At 55.7% G+C, this 13,673-nt stretch overlaps 1 protein-coding gene across 2 annotated transcripts; it reads right to left on the bottom strand.

Moving 5' to 3' along the window:
• Nucleotides 1-632: 632 nt before the first annotated feature.
• ZMAT5 (zinc finger matrin-type 5) lies at nucleotides 633-13,191 on the bottom strand. 2 transcript variants are annotated; one of them, XM_061370516.1, is made up of 5 exons: nucleotides 12,969-13,191; nucleotides 10,999-11,061; nucleotides 10,716-10,796; nucleotides 3,841-3,952; nucleotides 633-865 (listed from the first exon to the last, which is right to left on the bottom strand). In XM_061370516.1, exons 1-5 carry the CDS (start codon nucleotides 13,093-13,095, stop codon nucleotides 736-738), a joined length of 513 nt encoding a protein of 170 aa, XP_061226500.1. In that variant the 5' UTR covers nucleotides 13,096-13,191; the 3' UTR covers nucleotides 633-735. The 2 variants fall into 2 exon arrangements, with proteins under 2 accessions (XP_061226500.1, XP_061226499.1); XM_061370515.1 differs by lacking the exon at nucleotides 633-865 and adding an exon at nucleotides 906-1,725.
• Between the last annotated feature and the right edge of the window lie 482 nt (nucleotides 13,192-13,673).

Genomic DNA, 13,673 nt, shown 5'->3' with positions numbered 1-13,673 from the left:
TCAGCCTGGCTCTGGCTGGGCTTGCCCAATACAAACCTGCATCCTGAAAGCATCCTCCCAGGGCAGCCTGTCCCTGCCTGCCCCAGCTCCCAGCGCAGCCCCACAGCAAGCAGGGGGCTGTGGTCCCTCCTCACCCCTTCCCAGCTCCGACAGTGGGGAGTGACCCATGGGGGTGTTCTCCCTGTGGACGCTCACAATGCACTCAGTTCCCTGGAGAAGGAGAAACCTTGGGGCTTTTCTTCCTTCTTGCTTTTTACCTTCAGCATTGCAGGGACGGGAGCAGAGGGCTTTTGGGAGCTCCCTAAGCTCTTCATTAGGAGCTCCAGCACCTGAACCGAAGCAGTTTTACACACTGAACTCCACAGCAGCAAACCCAGGTCATAAACACTGCAGGAAACATTAAACATCGCTTTAAAAAGCCTGGTAACAGCTTCCTTCCTGGAGTGGATCAGCCCTGGAGCAGTGCAGGACGCTCTGAGGGAGCACATCCTGCCCTGGGAAACATGGGATGCCCACTCTTGAGCACAGCAGAGAGCCCTTGGCACTGGTGCCAGTGACAGGGAGACAACCCCAGGGGCTGCAGGTGAGCAATGACACACCACACCACACCACACACAGGCTGCAATGGGGGGGTTTATTGATGGAAAGGTGTATATAGGCAATTGCAGCCTTTGCCAGGGCAGGGGAGGAGGAAGAAGTCCATCTCCAGCACATCCTCTGAGGGGTCCCTGCGCCTCAGCCCCACTGCAGGCTGGGGGGCACCGGCCACCCTCCGGGCGGGGGGGGCTGCAGGGATGGTGGCAGCTCCTGCACCGGTGGCCAGCCCGGTGGGTACTGGAAGGGAGCTGGTTTCTCCGGCAGAGCACTGGGGAGGTGGAAGGAAGGGGTAGAGGTGAGAGGGGCCCTGCTTTGGGGCTGAGCTTCCCTGTACCCCCCCGCCAGCCCCAGCCCTGGGGCTCCCTGTCCCCTCCTGCCCCCAGCTCTCCTCACACAGCTGGGTTCGAGGAGCACACCCAGCACCAGATGTTCCTTTCCCAGCAGGCTGCATCCCAAAGCCAGCTGTGCGCTTCCCAAAGGACAAGGAGCGCTCGGAAGCGGAGAAGCTGCCAAAGCGATGGGTGTTTGCACAGAAGCACCCTTCAGCAGAGGGAAGAGGCTTCCTCCTCCAGCTCACAGCCTGGGAAACACTTTAGGTCCTTCTCTCAGGTTTACTGGTTGAGGTCACTGCAAAGAACACACCTCACTGAAGAAGTGCAAAGCAAGGAGCATCCTTCCCTTGTCCCCAGCTGAAGAAAGAGCTTGGCTGGGGCAGCTTGGAATTCATGGCAAACACACCTTTTCCATCAATTCCTGAGTGCAGGGAACTCATCTGCTCCTCAGGACAAGCCCTGGCAGGGGCCTTCCAGCTTCTCAGGCCTCTGATCCTGATGAATCTTTTTAATTGTTATGCCAGGACATGAATCTCCTTTACATAACGCTCTGGAGGAGCAGCACCCTCCTCTCCCTGCAGGGCCGGTGATGTGGCCAGGAGCCAGCTGCACAAGTTGAGTGCAGTGTTTTCTAGGCAGCTAACACGGAGCCAAGTCATTTGTTGTAATCCTTATCCCCTTGATGGGGTGTTTTCCGGGCTGAGGAAGAGAGCAGGGTGCCAGGACACAAGCCAAGGCCCTCTCGGGCAGGAGGAGCCCTGCAGCAGCAGTGTGGTGGGGAGCAGGATGAGGCACACTGCAAGGGGAACAGCAGGGCTATCAAGTAATGAGCTGTTGTGTGAGCAGCAGGACTGATCAATAGGGAGGATGCTGTCTGGGTACTCAATTCCCTGGGGTCTCATAAGATTCAAGTGCTACCAAAGGTTTGCCTACAGCTGCAGCATTTGAAATGGCTGTCCCATGTGGATTCCCTGGTGTCTAGCAAGGGTCAAGAACATTTCCTTTCCGAAGATATTAATGGGATCCTTCTCCTCTACCCACTTCCATGTTCATGTAACCTGTAGTACCTCAGACCCCCTTCTGATGGAGCTCATCAAGTGCGCTCCATGGCAGAAGCCACGCTCTGGTGCACTGACAGGCTCCGTTCCCTTTGGGAATTAGGTTAGGAATCAACGATGCCCTGGCAGAGCTCCACCCCTGAGGGAACCCCACAGACTCCACTCAGCTCCACCGCAGCTCTGCAGACAGCAAGGGCACAGTGGGACTGAAAATACACCTCAGGTGGAGGCTTCCAAGTGAAGATTGACCCCTTGAGGCCACCCAGGCCGCAGGAAGGATGGGAGGAAGGCACCATGTGCCAGTGCCTCAGCACCCTCACAGGGAAGAGCTTCTGCCTAAGAGCTCAGCTCAGTCTCCCCTCGGGCAGGTTCAAGCCATTCCCCTTGGCCTGTCCCTACAGGCCCTTGTCCCAAGCCCCTCTCCAGCTTTCCTGCAGCCCCTTTAGGCACTGGAGCTGCTCTAAGGTCTCCCCTTCAGGAGCCTTCTCTTCTCCAGGCTGCCCCAGCCCAGCTCTCTCAGCCTGGCTCCAGAGCAGAGCTGCTCCAGCCCTCGCAGCATCCCCATGCCCCCCACATGACTGTCTTTAAGAAAGCACTGCAGCAGCAAGGCTCTACCTGGCCACTCGGCTGCTTCTGGTGCAGCACAGCGTTCCCTTGGTGCTGTGCTCAATTTGGCAGTAGCTCCATCCATGAGTTCCTGCCAGGTATCCTGCCAGTAAGCCCCTGGCAAGGCAGAGACAGAATCTCAGCTACACTCACAGGCTGAGGCTTAACAGCAGCAGCTGTGGAACACGGACTCCCCAGGCACCGGGAGCACAGGGATTGCCTAGGAGAGGCCTCTTCCTTGGCAATGCAACACAACTTCTCTGGCAGACAAAGCAAAGCACAGGATTTGCTTGCAAAGGCAATTCTGGGGCTGCAGAGCACAGAGGAGAAGATGGACAGGCGTTGGCAAAGCCAGCCAGAGGAGGAGAAGCTTTGAGTAGCTGGTGTTTAGCTCCTGTAGTAGCTGGTTGTTTCTGAAAGCAACAACCTCAGAAACTCAGCTCTTGCGCAGCTTTGGACGCTGCAGGGACCAAGTAGTTACAAAGGTCTGGAAATTCCTATGGGAATGACCATCTTCTGTAAGAGGTGATCTACCCTGAGATCAAGGGATTCATGGGCAAGACAAGCAAAATGCAGCGCGTGATGTGTAGGGGTTGGAAGGTTCTGGTTGTCCATGAGCATCAGCCAAGCTGACGGAGAGAACAGAACGCAACAAGCCCAGACAGGCAGCAGAAGGAAGCTCTTGCCCAGACCAAACAGAGGAGAGGACAGGAGCAAACAGATAAAGAACAAAAGAGATCTGGCACCTGCCCAAATGACATCCAATTCAGCCTGCGGCACAGTCAGGTGAGCAAGGGAACAGCAGGACCTGAATCCCAGAGAATGCCACGAGGAGGAGCTAATTCCAGCCTCTCCCTGGCAGGGATGTGCAGACGGGGCAGGGGAAGATGGAGAAGCTGTCAACAGATGAGACGGGCTCCTGCCACTGAACTCTGTGCATTAATAACTCAACACCACGGTGGCACTGTCCTGCCAGACACTGCTACGTGCTCTGCTTCCCCAGGGCAGCAGGCACAGGCAGCCAGGCCTGGCTTGTGCTCTGGCTGCATGGGGAGGCACATCTCTGATGTGGGCACCCAAGACTGGAGCTATGTGTGTGTTTGTAGCATGTTCTGAGAGGAGGCACGCAGTGCTGGCAGGGCGAGTGTGACATGAGAGCTCAGGGGGTCCCATTGAGCTGGGAGCTCCGATCACCTGCACCTCCTCCTATGCCCCTGTGAGGGCCAGAAGCAGCAGCCAGCCTGTACCTGTTGCTCTGCGCAGCGCTCAGTCTCTTTGCTCTCTTCTCCAGCCAGTCCTCAATGGTGCCAGGTGGGACATCTGCTCCCTCCTGCTGCAGCTCCTTCGATCTCTGCTCCCCTGGTTGAGAGACAGGCTGTCAGACACTCCTGCCGCAGTCCTTTCACTCCATTAACCCACTGCTCATTACCCTGCAGACTCTCTCACGGTGGAGAGCTTGCAGTTTGCCTGTGGCAGCCCCTGTCACCATCTGATGTTTGGCCTCCTCACTGGTGACAGCTCCAGCCAGCCAGAGCCAGCAGGCACGGCGGCACTGAGCGAAGGGGAGGCTGGCACCCCCCGGGTACATCAGCCTCAGCCTTGCTTGGTGCAGGCTCTGCTGACCCTGAGCCCTTTCCAAAGCCGTGTCCCTCCAAGAGGCAGGACCGTGTCCGGATGGGTGCAGGCTGGGCAGTGGTGGGTGTGTGGTGCAGGGTATCACACAGCTGTCAGCTCTGTTTAAGGCTCATGCAGAGCCAGGGCAGGAGCCTGTCACCAGCCCTGCTCAGCTGAGGTGCACAGTCACGGCAGAGCACAGCAGAGGGAGGGGTACAAGTTGCTGTGTTTTCTCCTGTGAGTTAGGAACGAGCAAGGAGAGCAGCAGGAAACCTCTGCTGTCTACCAGCAGAGCGAGCAGTGTGAGCTGCTTTCAAGCCCTCCATTGCCCTGGGGAGCTTGTGAGGGATGGATGCCCGCAGGCACACTGTCCTGCAGCAGTCTCCTCTGGGAAGGACAGCACAGAGCCAGTGGGGCAGCTCAGCACTCCCCAGTCCCTCCCACTGGGCAGAAACCCACAGCTGCTCAGTTAGCAAAGCGCCATTGATCCCCCCCTCAGCCAGAATCCCAGCCTGGTTTGGGTTGAAGGGACCTTAAAGCTCCTCCAGCTCCAACCCCTGCCACGGGCAGGGACCCCTTCCACTGGAGCAGCTTGCTCCAAGCCCCTGTGTCCAACCTGGCCTTGAACACTGCCAGGGATGGGGCATTCACCAGTGACAAGGCAGGAAGGGATGCAAGTCCTTGACACAGCCACACTCCTGACAGCTCAGAGCTATTGGATCTCCAGCCCAGTGGAAAGTTCCCACCTCACAGAAAAGAGGACGTGATACTTGGAAAGCCAATCACTGGTATCAATAAAAAGGGAGCAGAGGCAGTTGGTATCATTCCCCTTCACCCTGCTCACCAAACCCTCCATGGACAAGTGCTCTGGAGGAGCCCTGGTCCCATATCGAGGTGAACCCAGCGCAGCCACCCGCAGCCGTGCCCACCAGGAGCCCGCTCCACACATAGCACCATATGTCACACGTTTAAGGAAAATATTATAGGTTTCCAGACAGGGTGTGAAATGAATATTGCTTGGGCAGAGTGAAGGATCACTTCATCCTAGTGGTGGCAACCAATTATTCATCTGCCTGTTGAATATTAATAGGGATAGCAGAAATGTGCTGCACAATGAGCAGCCGGAGATGGATCATTTGTCATCCAGCCTGTTCATCTGCTGCTGCTGGGGGGGTGACAGTGCACTCCCTGCCACCACACAGCCAGCCTGCCGCGGGGCTGGTGTCAAGGTGCTGCTCTGCAACCCACAGATAAGGACACTGTGTAAGTCTCCTATAGTTGTTCCCAAAGAGCAAAGCCCCAGCAGAGCTGTTTGGGGTCAAGCCAAGAGCCTGGGTTGTGGTGAGGGCACTGGGGAGGCTCAGTCTGGTGAGCTGGGCACTAAGTTCAGCTCCCAGGTTAGACTTCTCTGGCAACCCTGACCACAGCCACCTTACTTCCCTTTGTTCCAGGTTTCTCCATGCAGTGAGAACCTGGGCACATAACACCTCAGCAAGGGGATGAGCAGCAGTTGTGAGGCTTCAATGAGGCAGGGAGGAGAAATCACAGAGAGAAACCTCTCCCACCTCTATGTGCCACTAAGATTTCCTTTTCATCCAACACAGATCAGACCAGAAACTGGCACAGCCTCTCTTTAGAGCAGGGAGTTCCAAGGCTATGGCCCCAAAGTGCCACACCAGGGCCTGGTGGGAGCAGATGCAACTCACTGTCTCATGCAGACAAGCTCACTCTGGCTGCAGTGGAACGACTCCAGGCTGGCCCAGGTTAGGAACACATTCAGCTGGCTCCCCATCCGCCCAGCTCCAGGAGTTATTGCTCCAAAGCGCTCCAAACCTCAGGCTGAGAAATCAGGCAGCAGGTACAGGCAACTGTCTGGCTCTGTCTTTGGTCTCCTTTTCCTCTGAAGCACACACAGCCCACCCAGGAACCACCAAAAACCACCAGGAGATTGGAAATACTCCCTGAATACCAACAGCTATTCCAAGATGCAACCCTGAAAAAGACTTCCAGCCCTCACTCCTTGTACGTGATTGTGCAGCCAGGCAGACTGCAGCAGCAAGAGGTGTGAAGGTGCTTCCACTCTCCTTCTCGCTGGGCTGTTTGCTTCAAGGTCTAATTACAGCCAATTAAAGGAGCATCTGGAGTCATGAAGCACCTCTCTAATGATGCCAGAGTGGAGTCCACATTTATCTTCTCTTCTCATGCAACTTTTTGCATGAGTTTTCTTCCTGAACAAGGCACCACTGTTTGTGAGATACAACCACGGGTACTGAGCATGCCCCCCAGCAGATTTACATACAACCCTTCAGGGAGGTGTGGCAGCCCAAATTCCTCCAGAGACATGAACAGCAGCGGAGAGATGAGCATGATAAGGCCCTGCAACATGAGCAGCTTAAGACTTCACCCCATAGCCAAGAAGCAGCAGAGCTGCCTGTCACCAAGTTAAGCTGGTGACCACAGCCACCCCCAGCAGGATCCCTCCTCTTCTGTCCATCACAGCTGCAGGTGCCTCTCCTCTCTCAAGCTGGAGCTCACCAAAGAGGCTGGGATGTGTCAGTGCTCCCAGCAGAAGTGACAGGGTTAGCACGGAGCCAATAACTTGAGGCAAGAAGATGGCAATTTGATAGTGACTTTTCTTGACATGACTGTACTTAAAATGACAGCCTGGAAGTGTCTTGCTGCTGAAAGATGCAGTGGATGAAGAAGGCTGATGCTCTGATGTGGCAAGAGCTGGGAATATCCCTCCCTCCCTGCCAAAGGTGTAAACTGTTGCTTCTTGAGTATATTCTCCAGGGTGCAGAAATGCTGCAGCCAAACTTGAAGCTGTCAGAGAACAGCAGCCAGAAATTTCCCTGCTTAACCCACAGGATTAACCCAAACAACAGGGTGAATGAAAGGTAACAACATTTCCTTTGTAATAACAGAAATGCATCATTAGCAAGTGGAGCTCACCAGCCCATCCAACACCCAACACTTGACAGGGGTTCAGGGACAGGGTCAATATTTACATGACAAAGAAAGAGCCACCACGGTCTAGCAGTGTTTAAAAAGCCAGAAAGGGCTTAGTGGCCTACACCACTTCACTACAGGGTTTCCTTCCACCTTCTTCTGGAGCATCAGCCCCTGGACATTGGTTCAGTGCAGTCTGACAGCCCCTCTGTTCTGTACCCATGCACCAGAGCTGAGGAAAGTGGAGGTAAGCACCACTGTGGACCCACCAAGAGACCAGCCACTGTTAACCCACGAGAGGCAGAGCGTGGTCATCTCCAGCATGGTCACACAAGGCTCTGCACAACACGGTGAGTGGCTCTGGAGCTTCCAGCCTCTCAGCTCATCTCGAATCCCCAACCACCCCAGGCTGCAAGCCTGTCACAACCTCTCAGATGTGGCGTGTTCACACAGGGTAGCCCCTCTCCAGGTTTCCTGCAGCCCCTTTAGGCACTGGAGCTGCTCTAAGGTCTCCCCTTCAGGAGCCTTCTCTTCTCCAGGCTGCCCCAGCCCAGCTCTCTCAGCCTGGCTCCAGAGCAGAGCTGCTCCAGCCCTCGCAGCATCCCCATGGCCTCCTCTGCACTCGCTCCAACAGCTCCAGGTCCCTCTTGTGCTGCTGCCCCAGAGCTGGATCAGGGCTGCAGGGGGGGGGGTCTCCCCAGAGCACAGCAGAGGGGCAGGATCCCCTCCCTGTGCTGCTGCTCACGCTCTGGGGGTGCAGCCCAGGTCATGGTTGGTTTCTGGGCTGCTAATCTCTGCCCTAAGCCTCCCCATCTGAGCCACTGACGTTCAGCAGCCTAAAGAGTGGTGAGATGTCCCCATGACACAGAATGACAGCTTGGCTTTCGCAGCTGGTTCTTCCATTCAGCCTAGCCTCTTCCCCACCAAGTCCTGCTGAGCTCTTCTCTCCATCAAATCCCTGCCCAAGCTCCCTGCAGGCTCAGCTGGTTGGATTTTGAGGTGTGTGTGCTGCTCAGCCTGCACTTGGCTCACACGGGACTTCCATGGAGCAGTGCCACAAGAGGTGAGCAGGATTTAACTCTACAACCAGGCACTGATGTTAGAGAGGCAGAGCCAAGGCCAAGGCACCCTGCTGTCCCCTGACCATCATTCCTTGTAGCCTAATCGTTTAATGGAATGTTTGACTTGGCAATAGCAATGCAGGGGCTCCAAGCAGGAGCCAGGCACCAGCTCTCACCAGCCAACTCTCCACTTACTGAACAGTGACTGTGTCAGACAGTATAACAAGTGTCACTGGCACAGAAACCTGCCTGAGCACAGGGTTCCCTCTGCAGCTCTGCTCTGCTTCAGAAGAGTTTCCACCTCCCTGCAATGAGCAGATGCCTGGGAACGCTGCAGGCTCCTGCAAACAGGCTGATGGCCTGAGCCACCTCTGGAGCCCAGCACTTAAACCCCATGGCACAGGGGAAGGTTTGGGGCCAGCAGCAGGGACAAGGAGTGTGCAGCACTGCTGCTCTGGGGAGGGCTGCCTGGGAAGCTCCCACACAGCCTGGTGGGATGGGGTTTATGGAGTGCCAGTGCTGTTCAATGACTGATTCACGGAGTCGCCTCAGGGACTCACAGACTGACTCAGCAGCAGGGAGAACAGGAAGAGCTCTGTAGTGTTTGCCTTCCTCCTGCTCCCCAGAGCCAGGAGAGAGGCTCTACCCCACTGAGTGCACCCTCAGTAAATCTGAAGATGACACCAAGTTGGACTCCTGGAGGGCAGGAGGCTCTGCAGAGGATCTGGACAGACTGGATCCATGGGATGAGGGCAATGGGATGAGGTTCAAAAGGCTCAGTGCTGGTCCTGCACTTGGGCCACAACAACCCCATGCAATGCTCCAGGCTTGAGGAACAGCATCTGGAAACTGCTCATGGGAAAGGAGCTGGGGATGCTGATTGATGGAGCTGAACATGAGCAGCTTGTGCCCAGGCAGCCAAGAAGCCCCCAGCATCCTGGCCTGGATCAGCACCAGTGCGGCAGCAGGGCCAGGGCAGGGATTGTGCCCCTGCACTGGGCACTGGTGAGGCTGCACCTCGAATCCTGTGTTCAGCTCTGGGCCCCTCACTGCAAGAGAGACATTGAGGGGCTGGAGCGGGGCCAGAGAAGGGCACTGGGGCTGGTGCAGGGCCTGGAGCCCAAGTGTGATGGGGAAGGGCTGAGAGACCTGGGGGGTTCAGATGGAGAAGAGAAGGCTCAGAGGGGACCTAATGGCTGCCTCCAACTGCCTGACAGGAGGATGGAGCCAGGAGGGGCTGGGCTCTGCTCCCAAGGAACAAGGGATGGGACAAGAGGAACCGGCCTCAAGCTGCACCAGGGCAGGTTTAGATGGAGCTGAGGAACAATTCCTGCCCCAGAGGGTGCTCAGGCATTGGAACAGGCTGCCCAGGGCAGGGCTGCAGGCACCGGCCCTGCAAGTGTTCACACCCCGTGGAGACGAGGCCTCAGTGCCATGGGGCAGTGGTGGCCTTGGCAGTGCTGGGAAGGGTTGGACTGGATGAGCTTAAAGGGCTTTTCCAGCCTGGCTGGTTCTGTGATTCTGTGATATGTCCTATATCTGCATGATGCACACACACACTTTCAACACTTAAGCCTGGTTTTGTCAGACTATTGGCAAAACAAGTTTGCTTCAGCAGACAGTGTGGGCACAAGGGCTGCTCAGAAGCTGGGCTGCATTAGGAAGAGCATTGCCAGCAGGTCGTGGAAGTGATCCTTCCTCTCTGCTCCACACTGGTGAGCTCATGTCTGGGTGTTGTGTCCAGTGCTGGGCTCCCCAGTACTACAGGGAGTCCCTGCTTTGGGCAAGGTTGGGATGGGACTAGATCATCTCCAGTGGAGATCTCAACTGTTCCACAAGCTCTCACCAACACCTCACATTCCTAACCACCAAAGCAATGAACCCTATAGAGAAGAGAGAGCTGCTACCCTTTTTAGGGCAAGGAGGTGGCACTCCCAGAATGAAGAAGTTCAGGAGTGCTCTGGAGACTCCCAGCAGGGGAGCAGCTCCCATTCATCCTCTGCCCAAACTTTACTTCCACCCAAAGCCACAGGAGTAGAGGTCATTTCTGGACCCAAGACCCCACGTCCTCTCCTCAGGACAGCCCAAGTGACAGCAGGCTCTTCCCAAGAGCAGAAGCAGCAGCTCCCTGGTAATAGTGGAGAGGTGGGGGAAATGAAATCCATAAATTGAAGGGGAAGTGATGTACCAGTGCCCTCTGCTGCTGGCAGGTTTTATTCCCTGACTGAACAAACCCCCGAGGGCTCAGAAAGCCCACTCTGCTTCAGCTGCCTGCTGAGTAGTGACAGCATTACTCAGCTCCAGGTTTGTGCCTGTGCCAGCAGATCAAGAGCAGAAAGCACATGAAACCCACAGCACTGCCAGCCACGCTCTAGGCTCACACAGCACTAGGAGGCAGGCAGGAGGGATCCACCCCAGGCTCCTCATGTGCCCCTCTGCAGCTCACAGTCCCCACAGCAGCTCCTCCTCCTCAGAGCCCCCTGAGCTTGAGGACTTACCTTGAACCTGGGCACTCAGCTTCTCCAGGTCCTGCTCTGTCATGTGGGAAAACCTGCAGCTGGACCCAAAGTCACACTGTCCTGGAAGAAAAGCCATGGAGCTCCATGAGAGCTGCACACACAGGGTCTTCCCTCCTTGTTACACCCACAGGCCAGGCACACAGGCCCCCTTCACTCCCTTCAAGACACACACACACACCAGGGCTCCCCAGAACAGCCATGGGCTGGCTCAGGAAGGAGCTGCTGGAGCTCACCAGGTTATTTCTACCTCACAAGAACTCACCTGTTTGCAGAAACTTCCGACAAGGCTTCTTGGTTTGCTCCTCTTGCAGGATAGCAGCAGCATCTAAGGGAGACAAAGAACAAACCAGGGTAAAGATCCCTTGCCCAGCAATACCCCATCCTGCCGTGGTCCAAGACAGCTCAATGGGAAGCTGTTCTGTATGACAACCAGGAACTTAAACCAGACAAACTAACAGTTAGCAGTCCTTGTTTGCACCCCTGGCTTCAGCTTTTCAAACACCACCTTCTTTCCCTCTGCTTCATCCTCTGTAGGGAACAGCAGCATGACAGAAAAGGAAGGACTCTGCAGCACAGAAAGAGATTCACCAAGCTCTCAGGAAGAGCCCTTGGAGAACCCTGTGCTGAGGCTGCAGTGGACACCACTGGAATGGTCCTTCACCTGCTGGAGACATCCCTGGGGAAAATGAGCCTAGAAGACACAGCAGCTCCCACAGCCTCCATGGAAAAACTTGCACTGGCTGATGCCAGGCCACAGAGTCTGGAGATGAGAGGAGAGGAATCCCCTAATCAGGGATGGGATGAGGAATTTGATCAATCAGAGGAAACCCAAGGGTTGCAGTCTGGTGAGAAGACAAATACTAGGTAGTGTGCCTCATCACCACTGAGCCAGCCAGAACTGGGCCGGGGCTGTTGGTCCTTCACACTTGGCCATTCCAGAGAACCCTTCCAACTTCCACATGGGGTTAAGCAGACAGCAGAGCGACCCAGAGCTCAGGGCATTCCTCACCTAGCTAGCCAGGAGCCAAACAGCCTGCAACTCCTGATGCTGAGGAACCAAGAGGGAGCAAAGGAACATCCAGGCAACAGTCCTGCTCTCTCTGACACTGGACACGCATATCCACCACATTCCTCAGGCTGGCACTAAGGTAACTACATGGTGAGTCAGGTCCAAGCACAAAGCTGGGTGAGAAGAGGACAGTTAAACAGGCAGAGGACACTGGATGTTCCTCCAGCATGTCCTGATACAGCCTCCAGCCCCAGATATTCAGTTCCTCCTGTGCCAGACCTCAGTGCACTCAGTCCTCCTCCTCTGCCCGCCCCCTTGGCTGAGATATTTGAACATACCAGTGCTTCTCAGTCCTTTCACCCTTCTGGGCTCTCCAGCCAAGCAGTCACATACTCAGCCTCTCCCGCAGCCACCCTCAGAACCCTCATCTCCACCTGCTTTCTCCATATAAACACCCATACTCCTTATTCCTCACACATCAGAGACTGACTGTGGTTTGCAGAAGGCACCTGACTCGCCTTCAGGAACTGTAACTCACTTTGCTCTCTTGGGTCTCCTGTCACAGGTTGGCTCATGATGCCAAGAGGTTTATCTGCAGCCTCTGTTCTCAGAAACACCCTCCCTGTCTCTTCCAGCTCATCTCAAGCTAATCTCTACAGTTTCCCCTTCCCACATCCAGACACGTGAGGCTTTGCCTCTGAGACTGCTTGCCAGCAGCAATATCAAGTCCACAAACCAGAGCTTTGCTGGCTCAGCTCCTTAAGGGGAGACCTTAGAGCAGCTCCAGTGCCTAAAGGGGCTGCAGGAAAGCTGGAGAGGGGCTTGGGACAAGGGCCTGTAGGGACAGGCCAAGGGGAATGGCTTGAACCTGCCCGAGGGGAGACTGAGCTGAGCTCCTAGGCAGAAGCTCTTCCCTGTGAGGGTGCTGAGGCGCTGGCACAGGGTGCCCAGAGAAGCTGTGGCTGCCCCATCCCTGGCAGTGCTCAAGGCCAGGTTGGACACAGGGGCTTGGAGCAAGCTGCTCCAGTGGAAGGGGTCCCTGCCCGTGGCAGGGGTTGGGGCTGGATGAGCTTTAAGGTCCCTTCAACCCAAGCCAACATGTGATTCTATGATTCACTGGAACAGACAACCTGAATATAAATCATTAGTGCAGATTTATTTCATCTGTCCCCCCCATCTATCACCTCCCCGGTCCCAGAAAGAGAGTGGCAGTTGGTACCCACCTCGGAATAAGTCGTACCAGGCTCTCTTAGCCCTGAGATGCTGCACTCCATTGAGATGCTTCTTCCTGTTGTGAAGGTTGTCCTGGAAGGACCTGTCACAGTAGTCACAGAAGTATCTTTTCCCCATCTCTCTTCTGGCAGAGCAGCATCAGCGTGGCCGGGAAGCATCAGACAGCTCCTCGGCACCCAGCCCTGGGGATGGAGGATCCAGGATTTACAGCGCCTGTTTCCAGAGGGGAACAACTCAAATCATGTGGGGTTGGCAGACAGAGGAAGAGGCGAGACCCAGCAGTATATATTCTTGTCCATCAGAGACTGGCAAGGCAGCATCTGCTGCATGTACATGGGAGAACAGGCTTGGATCTACACCTCTTCTCTGCAATATTCCAAGCAAAACCAGGTCTGCTGAAGGAATTCTCCTGCCCTGTGCATGCTGGAGTTCAGACCCACAGAACAGAGACCCTGAGAGCCAGCAGCTCCCAGCTCCATCTGCACCAGGGAAGCTGCAGCAGAAACCATCCACAGTGCAAACAGGAGCAAGAGGTCCACGCCACGGCCTCCACCTGGGGCCCAGACTTGAACCCCAGAGCACAGACAACCTCCACAAGCTGCCATGCAAGAGGAGGGACATTCCCCTGTGCCCATTTCTACAAAAGGAAGAAACTCAGCAACTCCTCAAAGATGAAAACCAGCTGATCTGACCTG

Source organism: Neopsephotus bourkii, unplaced genomic scaffold (assembly GCF_033783945.1).
Source record: "Neopsephotus bourkii isolate Nb327-2 ecotype Australia unplaced genomic scaffold, CSIRO-AGI_Nbou_v1 NB_1542, whole genome shotgun sequence".
Lineage (NCBI taxonomy): Eukaryota > Metazoa > Chordata > Aves > Psittaciformes > Psittacidae > Neopsephotus > Neopsephotus bourkii.
Note: the sequence above shows the minus strand (reverse complement) of the source record. Positions and strands in the feature narration are given on the sequence as shown.